The sequence below is a fragment of the Panulirus ornatus genome, chromosome 9 (genome assembly GCF_036320965.1).
Source record: "Panulirus ornatus isolate Po-2019 chromosome 9, ASM3632096v1, whole genome shotgun sequence".
Taxonomy (NCBI): domain Eukaryota; kingdom Metazoa; phylum Arthropoda; class Malacostraca; order Decapoda; family Palinuridae; genus Panulirus; species Panulirus ornatus.
In genome coordinates, this window is record NC_092232.1 from 33,068,287 (window position 1) to 33,090,510 (window position 22,224).

Below are 22,224 nucleotides of genomic sequence, written 5' to 3' on the forward strand. Positions count from 1 at the left end.
TAAATGTGAATAAGAGCAAGGTTATTAGGTGCAGTAGGGTTAAGGGGCAAGTAAACTGGGAGGTGAGTTTGAATGGAGAAAAATTGGAGGAAGTGAAGTGTTTTAGATATCTGGGAGTGGATCTGACAGCAGATGGAACCATGGAAGTTGAAGTGAGTCACAAGGTGGGGGAGGGGGTGAAGGTTCTGGAAGTGTGGAAGGTGAGAACATTATCTCGGAAAGCAAAAATGTGTATGTTAGAAGGAGGTTCCAACAATGTTATAGGGTTGCAAGGCATGGGCTATATATAGGGTTGTGTGGAGAAGGGTGGATGTGATGGAAATGAGATGTTTGAGGACAATATGTGGTGTGAGGTGGTTTGATTAAGTAATGAAAGTGTAGGAGAGATGTGTGGTAATAAAAAGAGTGTGGTGGACAGAGCAGAGAAGGGTATATTGAAATAGTTTGGACACATGGAAAGAATGAGTGAGGAAAGATTGACCAAGAGGATATATGTGTCAGAGGTGGAGGGAAGGTGAAGTGGGAGATCAAATTGGAGGTGGAAGGATGGAGTGAAAAGGATTTTGAGTGATTGGGGCCTGAACATACAGGAGGGTGAAAGGCGTCCAAGGAATAGAGTGAATTGGAACGATGTGGTATACCGAGGTCGATGTGCTGTCAACGGATTGACCCAAGGCATGTGAAGCATCTGAGGTAAACCATGGAAAGTTTTGTGGGGCCTGGATGTGGAAAGGGAGCTGTGGTTTTGGTGCAGTAATCATGACAACTAGAGACTGAGTGTGAACGAATGTGGCCTTTATTGTCTTTTCCTAGCACTACCTCATGCACGTGCGGGGGAAGGGGGTGCCATTTCATGTGTGGTTGGGTGGCGACAGGAATGGATGATGGCAGTAAGTATGAATATGTACATGTGTATATGTTGTCTGTATGTATGTATACATTAAAATGTATAGGTATCTGTATGTGCATGTGTGGGCATTTATGTATATTCATGCGTATGTGGGTAGGTTGGGCCATTCTTTCATCTGTTACCTAACGCTACCTCGCTAACGCGGGAGACAGCGACAAAGTATAATAAATAAATATAAAATAAATAGAGGTGGTAGTATTTAGTGGTAGTAGTAAAAGTAAAAGAAGTTGTAGTCGCAGTATAGCAGTAGTAGCAATACAAGTAGTAGTAGTAGTAGCTGTAGTATAACAGAAGTGGTATAGGAACAGTATTAGCATAGTAAGTGTAGTAGTATAGTATTAGCAGCAGCAGAAGTAGAAGCAGTACAAGAGCTATAATAACAGCAGTAGTAGTATACTAACAGCTGTAGTAATAATAGCAATATAGTAGTAGTAGTAGTAGTTACAGTAATTGTACTGTATAGTAGTGAAAGTAGTACTAGTAGTATATTAGTAGTAGCATTGAATAGTAGTTGTAGTATAGTGTAGTAGTAGTAGTAATAGTTTAATAGTAGTATAGTAGTGCCAGTAGTAGTAGTATAGTAGCAGTAGTAGTAGTAGGAAGTGCATAGCAGTAGGAAGTGCAGTTGTAGTAGTAGTATAGTAGCAATGTAGTAGTAGTAGTAGTTGTAGTGATAGTAATAACAGTAGCAATAGGAGGAGAGGAGTACAAATAGTTGAAGTAGTGGTTGTGGTGGTTTAGTACGTATGATGGATGTGGCGTTTTTTTCTTCACTTTTTTTTTAATCAAGCTCAAAGTAGAACAAAGCAGTACCAAAGAGGCTTGTTGCTTTATGTATAATAAAGGGGTGCAAATTATATACATTTCACAGCAAGAAAAAGCCCATTTGCAAGTGAAATATAATAACTCTTGAGAATGCTATGTTCTGAACATGCTACTTAGTGTAAAGATGGTACATACCACAGCAACATAATGGGCCAAGAAAAATACTGCCTTTTTGATTAAAAACCTTCAAATCAATTTTATAACATTCATGCGTCTGAGATTACATCTAGTATGTTAAGTAAACAACTTACCCTGAGCACAGATAAACTTCTTTCGTTCCTTGTAGCCTAAAACATAGTTGGCATTGATATAATCCGTCCCAATGGCCCCATTGAGCTGTGTTAGCTTGACTCTTGTCTGGTCATAAGCCTTGATATCTGGATACCGATTCTTTGGAGCATTTTCTATTAGGTCTGAAGCACGACTGGTCCGGTCATAAAACTTCTCAGGAAGAGCCTACAATATTAACATCATGATTTCAGTTAATATACAAACTCTATACAGTTACAAGAAATATAAGTGTAATGACTATCGTGTTACAAAGCCAAGTCTGGTAAACTCCACAATAAATCATAAAATTCTTCTACTAATCAATAAAAAGCTAATAACTCTGCCTTATAAAGTAGTATCTCCATAAACTGTCATTGGACAGACTCCAGTCCACTGTTCAGAACTGCATTAATTGGATTATATCATGGCATTTACATTCTTACTAACCAGTCTCAAAAATAAATATGCACATATTCAGAGATTTTCATAAACATCCTGATTTTTAGCCACACTTTACTGGGTTACATCCAACCTAACACCAAACAACAAATGCACTGAACCTGGAGAAATCAATATCTTTCAATTAATATTGTTTAGTGTCGTAGAAGGCAACTAAAGGGGCTGGAAACCCTCCCCCCCTTCTATTTTAACTTTCTAAAAAGGGAAACAGAAGAAGGAGTCACACGGGGAGTGCTCATCCTCCTCGAAGGCTCAGATTGGGGAGTCTAAATGTGTGTGGATGTAACCAAGATGAGAAAAAAGGGGAGATAGGTAGTATGTTAGAGGAAAGGGACCTGGATGTTTTGGCTCTGAGTGAAACAAAGCTCAAGGGTAAAGGAGAAGAGTGGTTTGGGAATGTCTTGGGAGTAAAGTCAGGGGTAAGTGAGAGGGCAAGAGCAAGGGAAGGAGCAGCACTACTCCTGAAACAGAAGTGGTGGGAGTATGTGATACAGTATAAGAAAGTAAACTCTAGATTGATATGGGTAAAACTGAAAGTGGATGGAGAGAGATGGGTGACTATTGGTGCACATGCACCTGGGAATGAGAAGAAAGATCATGAGAGGCAAGTGTTTTGAGAGCAGCTGAGCGAGTGTGTTAGTAGTTTTGATGCACGAGACTGGGTTATAGTGATGGGTGATTTGAATGCAAAGGTGAGTAATGTGGCAGTTGAGGGGATAACTGGTGTACATGGGGTGTTGTTCACTCTTGTAAATGGAAATGGTGAAGAGCTTGTAGATTTATGTGCTGAAAAAGGACTGGTGATTGGGAATACCTGGTGTAAAAAGAGAGATATACATAAGTATATATACGTATGTAAGTAGGAGAGATGGCCAGAGACCGTTATTGGATTACGTGTTAATTGATAGGTGCATGAAAGAGAGACTTTTGAATGTTAATGTGCTGAGAGGTGCAACTGGAGGGATGTCTGGTCATTATCTTATGGAGGCGAAGGTGTAGATATGTAGAGGTTTTCAGAAAAGAAGAGAAAATGTTGGGGTGAAGAGAATGGTGAGAGTAAGTGAGCTTGGGAAGTAGACTTGGGTGAGGAAGTACCAGGAAAGACTGAGTACAGAATGGAAAAAGGTGAGAAAAATGATGTAAGGGGAGTCTGGGAGGAATGGGATGTATTTAGGGAAGCAGTGAAGGCTTGTGCAAAAGATGCTTGTGGCATGAGAAGCGTGTGAGGTGGACAGATTAGAAAGGGTAGTGAGTGGTGGTATGAAGAAGTAAGATTATCAGTGAAAGAGAAGAGAGAGGCATTTGGATGATTTTTGCAGGGAAATAATGCAAATGAGTGGGAGATGTATAAAAGAAAGAGGCAGGAGGTCAAGAGAAAGGCGCAACAGGCAAAAAAGAGGGCAAATGAGAGTTGGGGTGAGAGAGTATCATTAAATTCTAGGGAGAATAAAAAGATGTTTAGGAAGGAGGTATATAAAGTGCATAAAACAAGGGAACAAATGGGAACTTCAGTGAAGGGGCTAATGGGGAGGTGATAACAAGTAGTGGTGATGTGAGGAGATGGAGTGAGTATTTTGAAGGTTTGTTAGATGCATTTGATGAAAGAGTGGTGGATATAGGGTGTTTTGGTCGAGGTGGTGTGCAAAGCGTGAGGGGTTAGGGAGAATGATTTGGTAAACAGAAAAGAGGTAGTATAAGCTTTGCGGAAGACGAAAGCCGGGAAGGCAGTGGGTTTGGATGGTATTATAGAGGAATATATTAAAAAAGGGGGTGAATGTATTGTTGACTGGTTGGTGAGGTTATTTAATGTATGTATGACTCATGGTGAGGTGCCTGAGGATTGGCGGAATGCATGCATAGTGCCACTGTACAAAGGCAAAGGGGATAAAAGTGAGTGCTCAAATTACAGAGGTATAAGTTTGTTGAGTATTCCTGGGAAATTATATGGGAGGGTATTGATTGAGAGGGTGAAGGCATGTACAGAGCATCAGATTGGGGAAGAGCAGTGTGGTTTCAGAAGTGGTAGAGGATGTGTGGGTCAGGTGTTTGCTTTGAAGAATGTATGTGAGAAATACTTAGAAAAGCAAATGGATGTGTATGTAGCATTCATGGATCTGGAGAAGGCATATGATAGAGTTGATAGAGATGCTCTGTGGAAGGTATCAAGAATATATGGTGTGGGAGGCAAGTTGTTAGAGGCAGTGAAAAGTTTTTATCGAGGATGTAAGGCATGTGTACGTGTAGGAAGAGAGGAAAGTGATTGGTTCTCAGTGAATCTTGGTTTGCGGCAGGGGTGTGTGATGTCTCCATGGTTGTTTAATTAGTTTATGGATGGGATTGTTAGGGAGGTGAATGCAAGAGTTTTGGAAAGAGGGGCAAGTATGCAGTCTGTTGGGGATGAGTGAGCTTGGGAAGTGAGTCAGTTGTTGTTCGCTGATGATACAGCGCTGGTGGCTGATTCATGTGAGAAACTGCAGAAGATGGTGACTGAGTTTGGTAAAGTGTGTGAAAGAAGAAAGCTGAGAGTAAATGTGAATAAGAGAAAGGTTATTAGGTACAGTAGGGTTGAGGGACAAGTCAATTGGGAGGTAAGTTTGAATGGAGAAAAACTGGAGGAAGTGAAGTGATTTAGATATCTGGGAGTGGATTTGACAGCAGATGGAACCATGGAAGTGGAAGTGAATCACAGGGTGAGGGAGGGGGCAAAAGTTCTAGGAGCGTTGAAGAATCTGTGGAAGTCGAGAACATTATCTCAGAAAGCAAAAAGGGTATGTTTGAAGTGGTTCCAACAATGTTATATGGTTGCGAGGCATGGGCTATAGATAGAGTTCTGCACAGGAGGGTGGATGTGCTGGAAATGGGATGTTTGAGGACAATATGTGGTGTGAGGTGGTTTGATTGAATAAGTAATAATAGGGTAAGAGAGATGTGTAGTAATAAAAAGAGTGTGGTTGAGAAAGCAGAAGAGGGTGTTTTGAAATGGTCGGGTCACATGGAGAGAATGGGTGAGGAAAGATTGACCAAGAGGATATATTTGTCAGAGGTGGAGCGAACGAGGAGAAGTGGGAGACCAAATTGGAGGTGGAAAGATGGAGTGAAAAAGATTTTGAGTGATCAGGGCATGAACATGCAGGAGGGTTAAAGGCGTGCAAGGAATAGAGTGAATTGGAATGATGTGGTATACCGGGGTCGACGTGCTGACAATGGATTGAACCAGGGCATGTGAAGCGTCTGGGGTAAACCATGGAAAGTTCTGTGGGGTCTGGATGTGGAAAGGGAGCTGTGGTTTTGGTGCATTATACATGGCAGACAGTGACTGAGTCTGAACGAATGTGGCCTTTGTTGTCTTTTCCTAGCGCTACCTCGTGCACATGCAGGGGGAAGGGGTTGTTATTTCATGTGTGGTGGGTTGGCGATGGGAATGGCAGACAGTATGAATTATGTACATGTGTATATATGTATATGTCTGTGTGTATATATATATTTTTTTTTTTTTGCTGTCTCCCGCGTTTGCGAGGTAGTGCAAGGAAACAGACGAAAGAAATGGCCCAACTCACCCCCATACACATGTATATACATACATCCACACACGCAAATATACATACCTACACAGCTTTCCATGGTTTACCCCAGACGCTTCACATGCCCTGATTCAATCCACTGACAGCACGTCAACCCCGGTATACCACATCGATCCAATTCACTCTATTCCTTGCCCTCCTTTCACCCTCCTGCATGTTCAGGCCCCGATCACACAAAATCTTTTTCACTCCATCTTTCCACCTCCAATTTGGTCTCCCACTTCTCCTCGTTCCCTCCACCTCCGACAAATATATCCTCTTGGTCAATCTTTCCTCACTCATTCTCTCCATGTGCCCAAACCATTTCAAAACACCCTCTTCTGCTCTCTCAACCACACTCTTTTTATTTCCACACATCTCTCTTACCCTTACGTTACTTACTTGATCAAACCACCTCACACCACACATTGTCCTCAAACATCTCATTTCCAGCACATCCATCCTCCTGCGCACAACTCTATCCATAGTCCACGCCTCGCAACCATACAACATTGTTGGAACCACTATTCCTTCAAACATACCCATTTTTGCTTTCCCAGATAATGTTCTTGACTTCCACACATTCTTCAAGGCTCCCAGAATTTTTGCCCCCTCCCCCACCCTATGATCCACTTCCGCTTCCATGGTTCCATCCGAGGCCAGATCCACTCCCAGATATCTAAAACTCTTTACTTCCTCCAGTTTTTCTCCATTCAAACTTACCTCCCAATTGACTTGACCCTCAACCCTACTGTACCTAATAACCTTGCTCTTATTCACATTTACTCTTAACTTTCTTCTTTCACACACTTTACCAAAATCAGTCACCAGCTTCTGCAGTTTTTCACATGAATCCGCCACCAGCGCTGTATCATCAGCGAACAACAACTGACTCACTTCCCAAGCTCTCTCATCCACAACAGACTTCATACTTGCCCCTCTTTCCAAAACTCTTGCATTCACCTCCCTAACAACCCCATCCATAAACAAATTAAACAACCATGGAGACATCACACACCCCTTCCGCAAACCTACATTCACTGGGAACCAATCACTTTCCTCTCTTCCTACACGTACACATGCCTTACATCCTCGATAAAAACTTTTCACTGCTTCTAACAACTTGCCTCCCACACCATATATTCTTAATACCTTCCACAGATCATCTCTATCAACTCTATCATATGCCTTCTCCAGATCTATAAATGCTACATACAAATCCATTTGCTTTTCTAAGTATTTCTCACATACATTCTTCAAAACAAACACCTGATCCACACATCCTCTACCACTTCTGAAACCACACTGCTCTTCCCCAATCTGATGCTCTGTACATGTCTTCACCCTCTCAATCAATACCCTCCCATATAATTTACCAGGAATGCTCAACAAACTTATACCTCTGTAATTTGAGCACTCACTCTTATCCCCTTTGCCTTTGTACAATGGCACTATGCACGCATTCCGCCAATCCACAGGCACCTCACCATGAATCATACTTACATTAAATAACCTTACCAACCAGTCAATAATACAGTCACCCCCTTTTTTAATAAATTCCACTGCAATACCATCCAAACCTGCTGCCTTGCCGGCTTTCATCTTCCGCAAAGCTTTTACTACCTCTTCTCTGTTTACCAAATCATTTTCCCTAACCCTCTCACTTTGCATACCACCTCGACCAAAACACCCTATATCTGCCACTCTATCATCAAACACATTCAACAAACCTTCAAAATACTCATTCCATCTCCTTCTCACATCACCACTACTTGTTATCACCTCCCCATTTGCGCCCTTCACTGAAGTTCCCATTTGCTCCCTTGTCTTACGCACTTTATTTACCTCCTTCCAGAACATCTTTTTATTCTCCCTAAAATCTAATGATACTCTCACCCCAACTCTCATTTGCCCTCTTTTTCACCTCTTGCACCTTTCTCTTGACCTCCTGTCTCTTTCTTTTATACATCTCCCACTCAATTGCATTTTTTCCCTGCATAGGTATGTATAATTGCCTATGTGGACGTGTATGTATATACATGTGTATGTAGGTGGGTTGGGCCATTCTTTCGTCTGTTTCCTTGCGCTACCTAGCTAACGCGGAAGACAGCGACAAAGTAAAAAAAAAATAAATAAAAAATATATATATTAACTGTGATAAGCATGCAGATGCATGTAATCTACACTTGGGTTCCTTAGCACACTTAACTAACAATTCCTTCACTCCAATATAAGGATTATTCATCATGCTGAATTCGAATCTTGGGGTTGAAATATATATTGGCGGATATCAAAGCCTATAAATAAGTAATCAATTTAGATTCTGTGATCATTCAGTTTGTATTTACTGAGTATCTGTCACCTTGGGGAAGCATCATGAGGAACCTTCCAAGATACTGCAAGTATACGAGGACTTCATTATATTTCAGTTTTAAAACAAAAGACATTCGGGCTAAAAATTCCTTGAATTTTGGTATTTTTGTGAGAGTGATAGATCTACTTGAAAACCTTAGGGCAGGGATTATTTTTCATGCTGAATTCGAATCTGGGGTTGAAATATATGTAAGAAGACATTAATGCCTGTAAAAAAGTAATCAATGGTTAATCTTTTAGAAGCTTCTGTGATTATTTGGTTCATATCTATTGGCTAGCAATAGCCTTGGAAAGTCATTATGATGTTTCCAATGATTATTTCAAGTATAGAAGCGTTTCACTGTCATTTTTCAACTCTATAACAAAAAGGTTTTGGGATAAAAAATTCCCTAAAATATTACATGCAATTTTTGGTATTTTTGCAAGAGTAATAAATTTGCTTCTCAAACCTCAGTATAAGGACTATTTTTCAAGCTGAACTCGAATCTGGGGTTGGGGACATTAAGTTCTAAAAAATCAGTAATTAATCATTAATCTTTTAGAAGATTCTTGCAGTTATTTGGTTCATATTCATTGGGTATCTGTCAGCTTAGGGGGAGCGTTATGAGATATTTCCCATTATTACTTCAAGTATTGACGCACTTCATATTTCAAAAATAAAACAAAAAGTTTCTTGGGCTTAATTATTCCCTAAAATATTAACTGCACTTTTTGTATTTTTGGGAGGGTTTGCTTGAATATACTTAGTATAAAGACTACTCTTTTAATGCAGAATCTGAAATTGGGGTTCAAATATATGTGGGAAGGCATTAAGACCTGTAAATAAGTAATTAATGGTTTGGCTTTCAGGAAATGCTATGATTATTTGCTTAATATTTATCATCTGTTGCCAAGGGAAGCATTGTGAAATATTTTCAGTGATTATCACAAGAATAGAATCATTTCATAATGTCAATACTTCAATTCTAAAATAAAGTTTTTGGACAATAAATTTTTGGTATTTTTGTAAGGGTAATACATTTTCTTGAAAAACCTCAGAATACAGACAATTTTTCATACTGAATTCTAATCTGGGTTGAAATACATGTTGGGGATATTAAGGTCTGTAAATAAGCAATTTATGCTTACTCTTTTAGAAGATTATATGATTATTCAATTCACATTCACTGGGTACCTGTAGCCTTGGGGAATCAGCATGAGACAATTTCCATAATTATTTCAAGCACTGAAGCATTTCATTGTCAACTTTTAATTTTGAAACAAAAAGGCTTCTGGGCTAAGGAATTCCCTGGGCTGTTGAAGGCAACATATTTGCTTGAAAACATCTGTATAACTAATTCACTGAGCTACTGAGGGTAATATATTGGCATAACTAATATTTTTCAAGCTGAATTTGAATCTGGGGTTGGAATTATACTGGGAGACATTAAGGCCTGTAAATAAGATATAAACAGATACTCTTTTAGAAGACTCTGTGATTATTTCAGTTCAAAATTCATCTGTCAGCTTAGGGAAGCATTACGAGATACTTTATATGATAATTTCAAGTTTAAAGCATTTACTTGTCAAATTTCAATTTTAAAACAAAATGGTTTCTAGTATATATTTGCGAGGGTAATAGATATACTTGAAAACCTCATAATAAGGACTATTTTTTAAACTGAGTTCGAATACTGGGTCGAAATATATTTTGGGAGAACATTTAGTCCAGTAAATAAGTGCTTAATTGTTACTCTTTTAAAAGATTCTATGATTATTCCGTTCTTATTTACTTAGCCTCCATCAGGTTGGGGAAGCATTATATCTTTTTAAACTACTTCATGTAAAGAAGCATTTCATTGTCATATTTCAATTTTAAAACTAAAGGGTTTTTGGGAAAAAATTCCCAGCACTATCACCTGCAATTCTTAGTATTTTGGTTAGGGTAATAGATTTGCTTGAAAAACTTCAGTATAAGGACTATTTTTCATGCTGAATTTCAATCTGGGGATGAAATATAAATTTGTGGATATCAAAGCCTGTACCTAAGTGATAAATAATTAATCTCTGTTGCCTTAGGGAGGCACTGAGATATTGCCCATGATTATTTCAAGTATACAAGTGTTTCACTACGTCACATTTCAATTTTAAAATAAAAAGCTTTAGAGCTTAAAAATTCCAAATCATTATTACCAGTAGTTTTTAACATTTCTTTATAAGAAAAATAGATTTGCTTAAAAACCTCAGTATGTGAATTATTTTTCATTGTGAATTCGAATCTGACTGAAATATTCATTGGTGGACTTTAATATTAAAGCCTGCAAATAAGTAATCAAAGGTTAATCTTTTAGGAGACTTGGTGATAATTTGGTTAGTGTTTATTGGCTATCTGTAGCCTTAGAGAAGCATTATGAGATACTTTCCATGTTTACTTCAAGTACAAAAGCATTTCATTGTCATATTTCAGTTTTATAATAAAAAGATTTTTAGGAAAGGAAAAAAAATGACCATTCAACTGCAATTTTTGTGAGGATAATATGTAAGCTTCAAAACCTCAGTATGTGGATCAAAATCCATGCCAAATTCGAATCTGGGATTGAAATGTATGTTGGGAAACATTAACGCCTGTGATTAAGTAATCCATGGTTACTCAAAGATACTGTGATTATTTGGTTCATATTTACTGGGTATCTGTTGACTTCGGGAAACATTATGAGATATTTTCCGTGATCATTTCAAGTACAGAAGAGTTTCATTATGTCATACTTCAATAATAAAACAAAAAGGTTTTTCAGCTAAAAAAATTCCCTGAACTATTGCCTGTATCTTTATGTGTGAAGGTAAAACAGCTACTTGAATACCTCAGTATGAAGACTATTTTTCATGCAGAATTTGAATCTTGGGTTGAAAAATATACTGGGGACATTTAGGCCTGTAAAAAAGTAGTTAATGGTTAATCTTTCTGGAAACTGCGTTACCTTGATGAAGCATTATATCTTCCATAATTATTACAAATATAGGTGTATCACCGTGTCTAATTTTCAAAACAAAAAATTCCCTAATTATTACCTGTAGTCTCTCATATTTTTGTAAGTTAAACAGATTTGCAAGAAAAGCTCAGTATGGGGATTGTATTTCATGTCGAATCTAAATCTAGGGTTGAAATGTAACTTGAAGGACATTAAGGCCTGTAAACAAGTATCTAACAGTTAATCATTTAAGAGAGTCTTTGATTGGTTCAATTCAACTGGCTACCTGTAGCCTGGAGAAGCATTATGAGGTACTTTCTGTGATTTTTTTCAAGTATAAAAGCATTTCATCACATCAACTTTGTTTTAAAAGAAAAGGTTTTTGAGTTAAAAAATTTCCTGAACTACTATCTACAATGTTTTGTATTTTTGTGAAGGTAATATATTTGCTTCAAAAACTTCATTATCAGGGCTATTTTTCATGCTAAACTTCAATCAGGGGTTGAAATGTATGTTAGGAAACATTGAGCCCTGTAAATAAGTAATTCATGGTTGCTCTCTAAGATGATTCATATTTATTGGGTATCTGTTGACTTCGGGAAAAGTGAGATATTTTCTGTGATTATTTGAGGTACAGAAGTGTTTCATCATGTCACATTTCAATAATAAAACAAAAAGGTTTTTGGGTTAAAAAAAATCCCCTGAACTGTTACCTGCAAGTTTTTTTTTATTTTTGTGAGGGTAATAGATTTGTTAGAATACCTCAGTATAAGGACCACTTTGCATGTAAAATTTGCATCTTGGGTTAAAATATATGTTTGGGGACATTAAAGCCTATAAATAAGTAATTAATGGTAAGTCTTTCTGGAAACTGTGATTATTTAGTATTTATTGAGTATCTGTTATCCTGGGTAAGCATCATGAGATACTTTACATTATCATTTCAAATACTGAAGCATCTTACTGTCACCTTTCAATTCATAACAAAGTTTTGGGGCTAAAAAATTCCCTGAAATTCTGGCATTTTGGGGAAGAAAACAGATGAGCTTGGAAACCTCAGCTATATATAGGGATTATTTTTCAAGATGAATTCAAATCTGGTTTGAAGTATATGTTGGGGACATTAATGCCTGTAAATATGTGTTCAATGGTTACTCTTTTACAAGATTTTCTGACTATCCCATTTGTATTCATCAGGCATCTGTCATCATGAGGAAGCATTATGAGATATTGTCAATGTTTATTTCAAGAACAGAAGCATTTCATTTTAATAAATTTCAATTTTGAAACAAAATGGTTTTTGGGCTAAGGAATTCCCTGAAATACAGAGGGTAATAGAATTGTCTGAGAACATTTGTATAACTATTTTCATGCAAAATTCGAATCTGGAGTTGAAATATATGTTGGGGACATTAAGGCCTATAAATAAGTACTCAACTGTTACTCTTTTAGAAAAATCTGTGATTATTAAGTTCTTATTTACTCAGTATTTATTGGCTTGAGGAAACATTATGAGATATTTTTTGTGATTATTTCAAGTATAGAGACGTTTCATTAAGTCATATTCCAATTTCAAAACAAAAATATTTTGGAGTTGAAGAAATTCTCTGAACTGTTACATGCAATTTTAGAAATTCTTTTGAGGGTAAGAGATATGCTTCAAAAATCTTAGTATAAGGACATTTTTTTCAAGCTGAACTCAAATCTGGGGTTAAAATATGTTACAAGAAACTTAAGCCTATAAATAATAAGCCTATAAATAAGTAATTAAAAGTTACAAGTCTGTGACTATTCAATTCATATATTTTGAGTATCGGTCGGCTTGGGGAAACATTATGAGATATCTTTCTTGATTAATTTAAGTATAGGAAAGTTTCATGATGTCATACTTTTAGGACAAAAAATTCCCTGAACTATTACCTACATTTTTTTGTGAGGTAATAGACTTGCTTAAATATTTTTGTATAAGGACTATTTTACATGCAGAATTTGAATCTGTGGTTGAAATATATGTTGGGGGACATTAACTCCTGTAAATAATTAATGGTTAATCCTTTAGGAAATTCTGTGATTTTTCAGTTCATATTTACCGAGTATCTATCACCTAGGGAAAGCATTATGAGATATATTCCATCATTATTACAAGTATAGAAGCATTTCATTATGTCCGTTTCAGTTTTAAAACAAAAACGTTTTTGGGCAAATAAAGTTCCCTAAACAATCACTCGCAATTTTCAATATTTTTGCGATGGTACCATATTTGCTCCAAAAACCTCAGTATAGAGACTGTTCTTTGTAATAAATTTTAATGTGGGCTTGGAAAATATGATGGGAGATATCAAAGGCTGTAAATAAGTAATTAACTGTTACTCTGTAAAAAGATTCATATTTATTGGGTATCTGTTGGCTTGTGGAAGCATTTTGAGATATTTTCCATTATCATTTCAAGTATAGAAGCATTTCATTATGTTGTATTTCAATTCGAAAACAAAATGATCTTTAAGCTAAAGAGTTCCCTGTAATGTTTGGTATTTTTGTCACGGTAATAGATTTGCTTGAAAACCTCAGTATAAGGATCATTTTTCATGATGAATTCAAATCTGGGGTCCAAATAAATGTTAGGAGATATTACAGCCTGTAAATAAGTAAAGAAGATTCTGTGATAATATGGTTCTTTTTTTTTTTTTGGGGTGTCTATCGACTTGAAGAAGCATTAATTTTCATACAGATTATTTCATACAGAGAAGCATTTCATTATGTCACATTTCAGTTTTAAAACAAATATTTGAGCTAAAAATGTTCTGAACCATTATCAAATGCAATTTTTGGTATTTTTGTGAGGTTAATATGTTTGCTTGAAAACATCAATGTAAGGACAATTTTTCAAGCTAAATTCAAATCATGGCTTAACATACAAGTTCAGAGACATTAAGGCCTATGAAAAAGTAATCAATGGTTACTATCTTAGAAGATTCTGTGATTATTCAATTTATATTTACTGGGTATCTGTTGCATTGGGGAAGCATTTTTGGATATTCTCCACGATTAATTCAAGCATAGAAGCATTCCTGGGGATTGGGGAAAAAGAATACTTCCTACGCATTCCTCAGGTGTCGTAGAAGGCGACTAAAGGGGATGGGAGCAGGGGGCCAGAAACCTTCCCCTCCTTGTATTTTAACTTTCTAAAAGGGGAAACAGAAGGAGCCATGCAGGGAGTGCTCATCCTCCTTGAAGTCTCAGATTGGGGTGTCTAAATGTGTGTGGATGTAACCAAGATGAGAAAAAAGGAGAGATAGGTAGTACGTTTGAGGAAAGGAACCTCGATGTTTTGGCTCTGAGTGAAACGAAGCTCAAGGGTAAAGGGGAAAAGTGGTTTGGGAATGTCTTGGGAGTCAAGTCAGGGGTTGGTGAGAGGACAAGAGCAAGGGAAGGAGTAGCACAAATCCTGAACAGGAGTGGTGGGAGTGTGTGATGCAGTGTAAGAAAGTAAACTCTATATTGATATGGGTAGGACTGAAAAAGGATGGAGAGAGATGGGTAATTAATGGTGCCGATGCATCTGGGCATGAGAAGAAAGATCATGATAAGCAAGTGTTTTGGGAGCAGCTGAGTGAGTGTGTTAGTAGTTTTGATGTACAAGACTGGGTTATAGTGATGGGTGATTTGAATGCAAAGGTGAGTAATGTAGCAGTTGAGGGAATAATTGGTGTACATGGGGTGTTCAGTGTTGTAAATGGAAATGAAAAGCTTGTAGATTTGTGTGCTGAAAAAGGACTGGTGATTGGGAATACCTGGTTTAAAAAGAGAGATATACATAAGTATACGTATGTAAGTAGGAGAGATGGCCAGAGAGCATTATTGGATTACGTGTTAATTGATAGGCGCGTGAAAGAGAGACTTTTGGATGTTAATTCACTGAGAGGTGCAACTGGAGGGATGTCTGATCATTATCTTGTGGAGGCAAAGGTGAGGATTTGCAGAGGTTTTCAAAAAAGAAGAGAGAATGTTGGGGTGAAGAGAGTGGTGAGAGTAAGTGACCTTGGGAGGGAGACTTGTGTGAGGAAGTACCAGGTGAGACTGAGAGCAGAATGGAAAAAAGGTGAGAGTAAAGGACATTAGGGGAGTGGGGGAGGAATGGGATGTATTCAGGGAAGCAGTGATGAATTGCGCAAAAGATGCTTGTGGCATGAGAAGCGTGGGAGGTGGGCAAATCAGAAAGGGTAGTGAGTGGTGGGATGAAGCAGTAAGATTACTAGGGAAAGTGAAGAGAGCGGCATTTGGACGATTTTTGCAGGGAAATAATGCAAATGACTGGTAGGTCAAGAGAAAGGTGCAAGAGGTGAAAAAGAGGGCAAATGAGAGTTGGGGTGAGAGAGTATCATTGAATTTTAGGGAGAATAAAAAGATGTTTTGGAAGGAGGTAAATAGAGCGTAAGACATAAGAACAAATGGGAACATCTGTGAAGGAGGCTAATGGGGAGGTAATAACAAGTAGTGGTAATGTGAGAAGGAGATGGAGTGAGTATTTTGAACGTTTGTTGAATGTTAGATGACAGAGTGGCGGATGTAGGGTGTTTTGGTCGAGGTGGTGTGCAAAGTAAGACGGTTAGGGAGAATTATTTGGTAAACAGAGAAGAGGTAGTAAAAGCTTTGCGAAAGATGAAAGCCAGCAAGGCAGCGGGTTTGGATGGTATTGTAGTGGAATTTATTAAAAAAAAAGGGGGTGACTGTGTTGTTGACTGGTTGGTAAGGATATCTAATGAATGTACGACTCATGGTGAGGTGCCTGAAGATTGGCGGAATGCATGCATAGTGCCATTGTACAAAGGCATAGAGAATAAAGGTGAATGCTCAAATTACAGAGGTTTAAGTTTGTTGAGTATTCCTGGGAAATTATATGGAAGGGTATTGATTGAAAGGGTGAAAGCACATACAGAGCATCAGATTGGGGAAGAGCAGTGTGATTTCAGAAATGGTAGAGGATGTGTGGATCAGGTGTTTGCTTTGAAGAATGTATGAGAGAAATACTTAGAAAAGCAAATGGATTTGCATGCAGCATTTAGGATCTGGAGAAGGCATATGATAGAGTTGATAGAGATGCTCTGTGGAGGGTGTTAGGAATATATGGTGTGGGGGGCAAGTTGCTAGAAGCAGTGAAAAGTTTTTATCGAGGAAGTAAGGCAAGTGTGTAAGTAGAAGGAGAGGAAATTGATTGGTTCTCAGTGAATGTCGGTTTGCGGCAGGGGTGTGTGATGTCTCCATGGTTGTTTAATTTGTTTATGGATGGGGTTGTTAGGGAGGTGAATGCAAGAGTTTTGGAAAGAGGGGCAAGTATGCAGTCTGTTGTGGATGAGAGGGCTTGGGAAGTGAGTCAGTTGTTGTTCGCTGATGATACAGCGCTGGTGGCTGATTTGGGTGAGAAATTGTAGAAGCTGGAGACTGAGTTTGGTAAAGTGTGTAAAGGAAGAAAGCTGAGAGTAAATGTGAATAAGAGCAAGGTTATTAGGTACAGTAGGGTTGAGGGACAAGTCAATTGGGAGGTAAGTTTGAATGGAGAAAAACTGGAGGAAGTGAAGCGTTTCATATATCTGGGAGTGGATTTGGCAGCGGATGGAACCATGGAAGCAGAAGTGAATAACAGGGTGGGGGAGGGGGCGAAAGTTTTGGGTGCACTGAAAAATGTGTGGAAGGCGAGAACATTATCTCGGAAAGCAAAAATGGGTATGTTTGAAGGAATAGTGGTTCTAACAATGTTATATGGTTGCGAGGCGTGGGTTATAGATAGAGTTGTGCGGAGAAGGGTGTATGTCTTGGAGGCGAGATGTCTGAGGACAATATGTGGTGTGATGTGGTTTGAGCGAGTAAGTAATGAAAAGGTAAGAGAGATGTGTGGTAATAAAAAGAGTGTGGTTGAGAGAGCAGAAGAGGGTGTTTTGAAATGGTTTGGTCACATGGAGAGAAAGAGTGAGGAAATATTGACAAATAGGTTATATGTGTCAGAGGTTGAGGGAACGAGAAGTGGGAGACCAAATTGGAGGTGCAAGGATGGAGTGAAAAAGATTTTGAGTGATTGGGGCCTGAACATGCAGGAGGGTGAAAGGCATGCAAGGAATAGAGTGAATTGAAACGATGTGGTATACCGGGGTTGAAGTGCTGTCAATGGATTGAACCAGGGCATGTGAAGTGTCTGGGGTAAACCATGGAAAGTTTTGTGGGACCTGGATGTGGAAAATGAGCTGTGGTTTTGGTGCATTATACATGACAGCTAGAGACTGAGTGCGACCAAATGTGGCCTTTGTTGTGTTTTCCTAGTGTTACCATGCGTGCGTGCGGGGGGAAGGGGTTGTCATTTCATGTGTGGTGGGGTGGCGACGGGAATGAATGAAGGCAGCAAGTATGAATCATGTACATGTGTATATATGTATATGTCTGTGTATGTATATATAGGATTATATATATGCTGAAATGTATAGGTATGTATATGTGCATGTGTGGACATGTATGTACATACATGTTTATGTGAGTGGGTTGGGCCATTCTTTCATCTGTTTCTTTGCGCTACCTCGCTAATGAGGGAGACAGCAACAAAGTATAATAATATAAAAAAAAAAAAAAGAAGAAGCATTCCATTATGTCATACTTCAAATCTGAATGGAAAAAGTTTTGGAGTTTAAATATTTCCTGCGTTTTTTTTTCCATCAGTAAGAGCTTGCCTAAAAACCAATGCATCAAGACTATTTTTTTTTTCTTTGAATCTGTGGTTGAAATATATGTTGGGGGACATTAAAGCCTATAAATAAGTAATCACCTGTTACTTTTTGCTCTTGTAGAAGATTCTGTGATTATTCATTTCTTATTTATTGGGTATCTGTTGGCTTCGGAAAGCATTATGAGATTTTTTCCATGACTTCATATTTTCTATGATTAATGTCCCCCAACATATACTTCAACCCCAGATTCAAATTCAACATGAAAAACTAGTCCTTATATTGAGGTTTTCAAGCATATCTATTACCCTAACAAAAATATCAAAAATTACAGGGAATGTATTAGCTTACAGACAATTTTGCATTAAAACTGAAATATGATATAATGAAATGCTTTTGTACTTGAAATAATCATGGACAATATCTCATAATGCTTCCCTAAGGTGATAGATACCCAATACATACAAAACAAATAATCACAGAATCTTCTCAAAGAGTAACCATTGATTATTCATTTACTAGCCTTAATTTCCCCCACCATATATTTCAACCCCAGATTCGAATTCAGCAAGAAGGATAATCCTTAAACTGAGATTTTCAAGTAAATTTGTTGCCTTCACAAAAATAACTGGGGTATTTTTTTAGCCTAAAAAACCTTTTCTTCTAAAATAGAAATGCTACATACTGAAACGTTTCAATACATGAAATAATCACAGAAAATACATCACAACGCTTTCCCAAGCTGACAAACACCCAATCAATACAAAATGAATAATAACAGAATATAAAATCAATTACTTATTTACAGGCCTTAACGTCTCCCAACATATATTTCAACCCCCATATGTGTATTTATTAAGAAAAATAGTCCCCAAAGTACCAAAAATTGCAGAAAATAGTTCTGGGAATTCTTTAGCCTAAAAAGCTTATTGTTTTAACACAGAAATATGACACAAATTGAATACTTCTATACTTAAAATATTCATGGAAATATACATTAATGCTCCCCCAAGATGATAGATACCCAAAAAATACAAACCAAATTACCAAAGACTTTTCTAAAAGAGTAACCATAAACTTCTTTTTCTTATAGACCTTAATGCCCTTCAGTATATACATTACAATCCTAAATTCAAATCTAGCATGAGGTTTTTAAATAAATCAATTACCTTTACAAAAATACCAAAAATTGCAGGCAACAGTGGTCAACAAAGCTTTTGTCCAATGGAAAAATAAATGTTTTGTATATATTTTTGCTCAATGAATCCATTATGTTTTCAGAATTTCTCTATCACCCATAGTTTTTTGTTTCAGCATACTCATCACATCATTATGTACAGTATATATGTACCAGCACTCTACAGAGAATTTGAAACAAGAGGTTTAACAAACACAGCCATGTTTATGAAATGAAATGACATTTCATGTGTGACGGGGTGGCGGTGGGAATGAATAAAGGCAGCAAGTATGAATTATGTATATGTGTATATATGCATATGTCTGTGTGTGTATATATATATGCATACATTGAGATGTATAGGTATGTATAAGTCATGTGTGGACGTGTATGTACATACATGTGTATGAGGGTGTGTTGGGCCATTCTTTCATCTGTTGCCTGGCGCTACCTCGCTAACGCGGGAGACAGCAACAAAGTATTTATTTTGCTATGTCGCTGTCTCCCGTGTTAGCGAGGTAGCGCAAGGAAAAAGCCGAAAGAATGGCCCAACCCACCCACATACATGTGTATACATACACGTCCACACACGCAGATATACATACCTATACATCTTAACGTATACAAATATATACACACACAGACATATACATATAAACACATGTACATAATTCATACTGTCTGCCTTTATTCATTCCCATCGCCACCCCACCACACATGAAATAACAACCCCCTCCCCCTGCACGTGTATGAGGTAGCGCTAGGAAAAGACAACAAAGGCCACATTCGTTCACACTCAGTCTCTATCTGTCATGTATAATGCACCGAAACCACAGCTCCCTTTCCACATCCAGGCTCCACAGAACTTTCCATGGTTTACCCCAGATGCTTCACACACCCTGGTTCAATCCACTAACAGCACATCGACCCCGGTATACTACATCGTTCCAATTCACTCCATTCCTTGCACAAAGTATAAGAGAATAAATAAATAAAATAAATAGCTATGTTTATTGTTTGTGAAGTGCAATAGCTTCTTTTTGAAAGCACAAACCTAGATAAATGAGTCACCAGGGGCCTTTAGAAACATGACTGGAAATGTTGGGATATTCAAACAGTGCCCACTCCTGAGTAGCAATTCTCTGTCAGTTTGCAGGTTAGAACTCAATGTGTAAACAGCATTTTTACCACTCTGTTGACGGATTTTGCTTTTGTGTATTCAAGTGTTGTGCTGATACACCATCTACCATTATCATGCCAAAAAACTGTGTAAATAATTCATATTCTTTCTGCTATATCTTCAGTGAACTGACAATCATATCGCAAAACCCTTCTTTCACACCCCTCATTAAAAAATGCTATGAGCATTACTTTGATTGAAAAGTGGGTGACCAGGCTAAAAGTGTGACCCCCCATATCTGTCACATGTGTTAGGCTTCTCACAGCATGGGCAAAAGGTTCAAGCCTTATGCTTTTTGCCATTCCTAAGGTTTGAAGGGAACCCAAAAATCATGCTTGGATTGCTACTTCTGCCTGACAAATATAAATAGTATAAAACTGTAATCCATACACAGTTAAATATCCTAATTTACCATCTGTTATGAGGCCAGTACCTCACAATCAGGAACTACCTATACCAGAGCCTCCAAGAAACATGTCAGTGAGTGAGGAAGACTTTGTTGACAAGGAAGTAGACAAGTAGAGGACAATATGGATCCAACACTGGAAGCAAGCTGTTATTCAAGTAAACTACATTTGTTGAGTCAAGGAGATCTTAATAACCTCATCCGTGATTTAAATTTATCTCAGAAGCAAGTTGACCTTTTGGGTACCAGGTTAAAGCACTGAAATCTTATCCAGACCAAAACTAAAGTCTGTTCTTATCAGAAATGCCATGTCATTTTCAAAGAAACTCTCTCCCTTGAATATGGTATGGTGCTTTGCGATGATGTTCGCTCTGTTATGGAGGTACTTGGCCACAAAAATAACACAGATGAGTGGTGCTTGTTTACTGACTCATCAAAAGTAAGCTTGAAAGCGGTTCTGCTCCACAACGGAAGTAAGTTCCCCTCCGTTCCTCTGGCTCAAGCAGCAAACATTAAGTTTCTTTGGGAAAAAATTAAGTATGGAATCATTAAGTGGAATGTGTGTGAACCTTTAGGTTGTGGCACTTTTAATCGAAATGCAACTTGGTTACAAGAAGTACTGTTGAATCATTTGTAAGTGGGACAGCCTGGGCAAGAAAAATCATTATGTAAAGAAAGGGTGGCCAAAACAAACATCACTGACTCCATGGAAGAAGAATGCCATCAATCCTCCTCTTGTTGATCCTGAGAAAATATATCTGCCTCCTTTGCACATTAAGCTCGGGCTGATGAAGAACTTTGTCAAAGATATGGATAAAACTGGCTGTGGAATCACATATTTGAGGAATAAATTTCCTAGAATCAGTAATGCAAAAAACAAGGAGGGAATTTTTGTAGGACCACAGATCACTGAACTGCTTCGAGATGAAAAGTCTAATGAAGAGCCAAATGAAGTTGAAAAAAACTGCATGGCTATCATTTAAGAGAGTTTGCAAAGATTTTTTGGGGAATCACATATCAGAAAACTAATGTGATGTCATAAAGGATCTATTAACTTCATATATAGCTCTGGGATATGAGTCTAAAAATTCACTTTTTGGACTCACACTTAGACTTTTCCCAAGTAAATCTTGGGACAGTCAGTGATGAGCCTGGCAAAAGATTTCACCAGGACATTTTGGACATGGAAAAACAGTATCAAGGAAAGTGGACCCTCTCTATGTTGGGAGATTATTGTTGGACAATAAGGAGGGATATTCCTGAGGCCAAATACAGCCAAAAATTAAGCACAAACATTTCAGAGGTAAGATTTTTAAGTGTAATATTCACCTTATCTATGAATGAGTAATATACACTTACTGTAAAATTTAATATGTCACTGAAAAACCATGCGAAACCAAAATTCTACA

The 22,224-nt window shown here is 37.8% G+C and overlaps 1 protein-coding gene across 2 annotated transcripts in view; it reads right to left on the reverse strand.

The window, feature by feature from the left end:
• Positions 1-22,224, reverse strand: part of Ptp69D (Protein tyrosine phosphatase 69D) — a 669,136-nt gene that overhangs the window by 321,900 nt on the left and 325,012 nt on the right. For both annotated transcript variants that reach the window (XM_071664992.1, XM_071664991.1), the window contains exon 16: positions 1,987-2,191. In XM_071664992.1, coding sequence (XP_071521093.1) covers positions 1,987-2,191 — 205 coding nt within the window. The remainder of the gene's footprint in view (positions 1-1,986; positions 2,192-22,224) is intronic.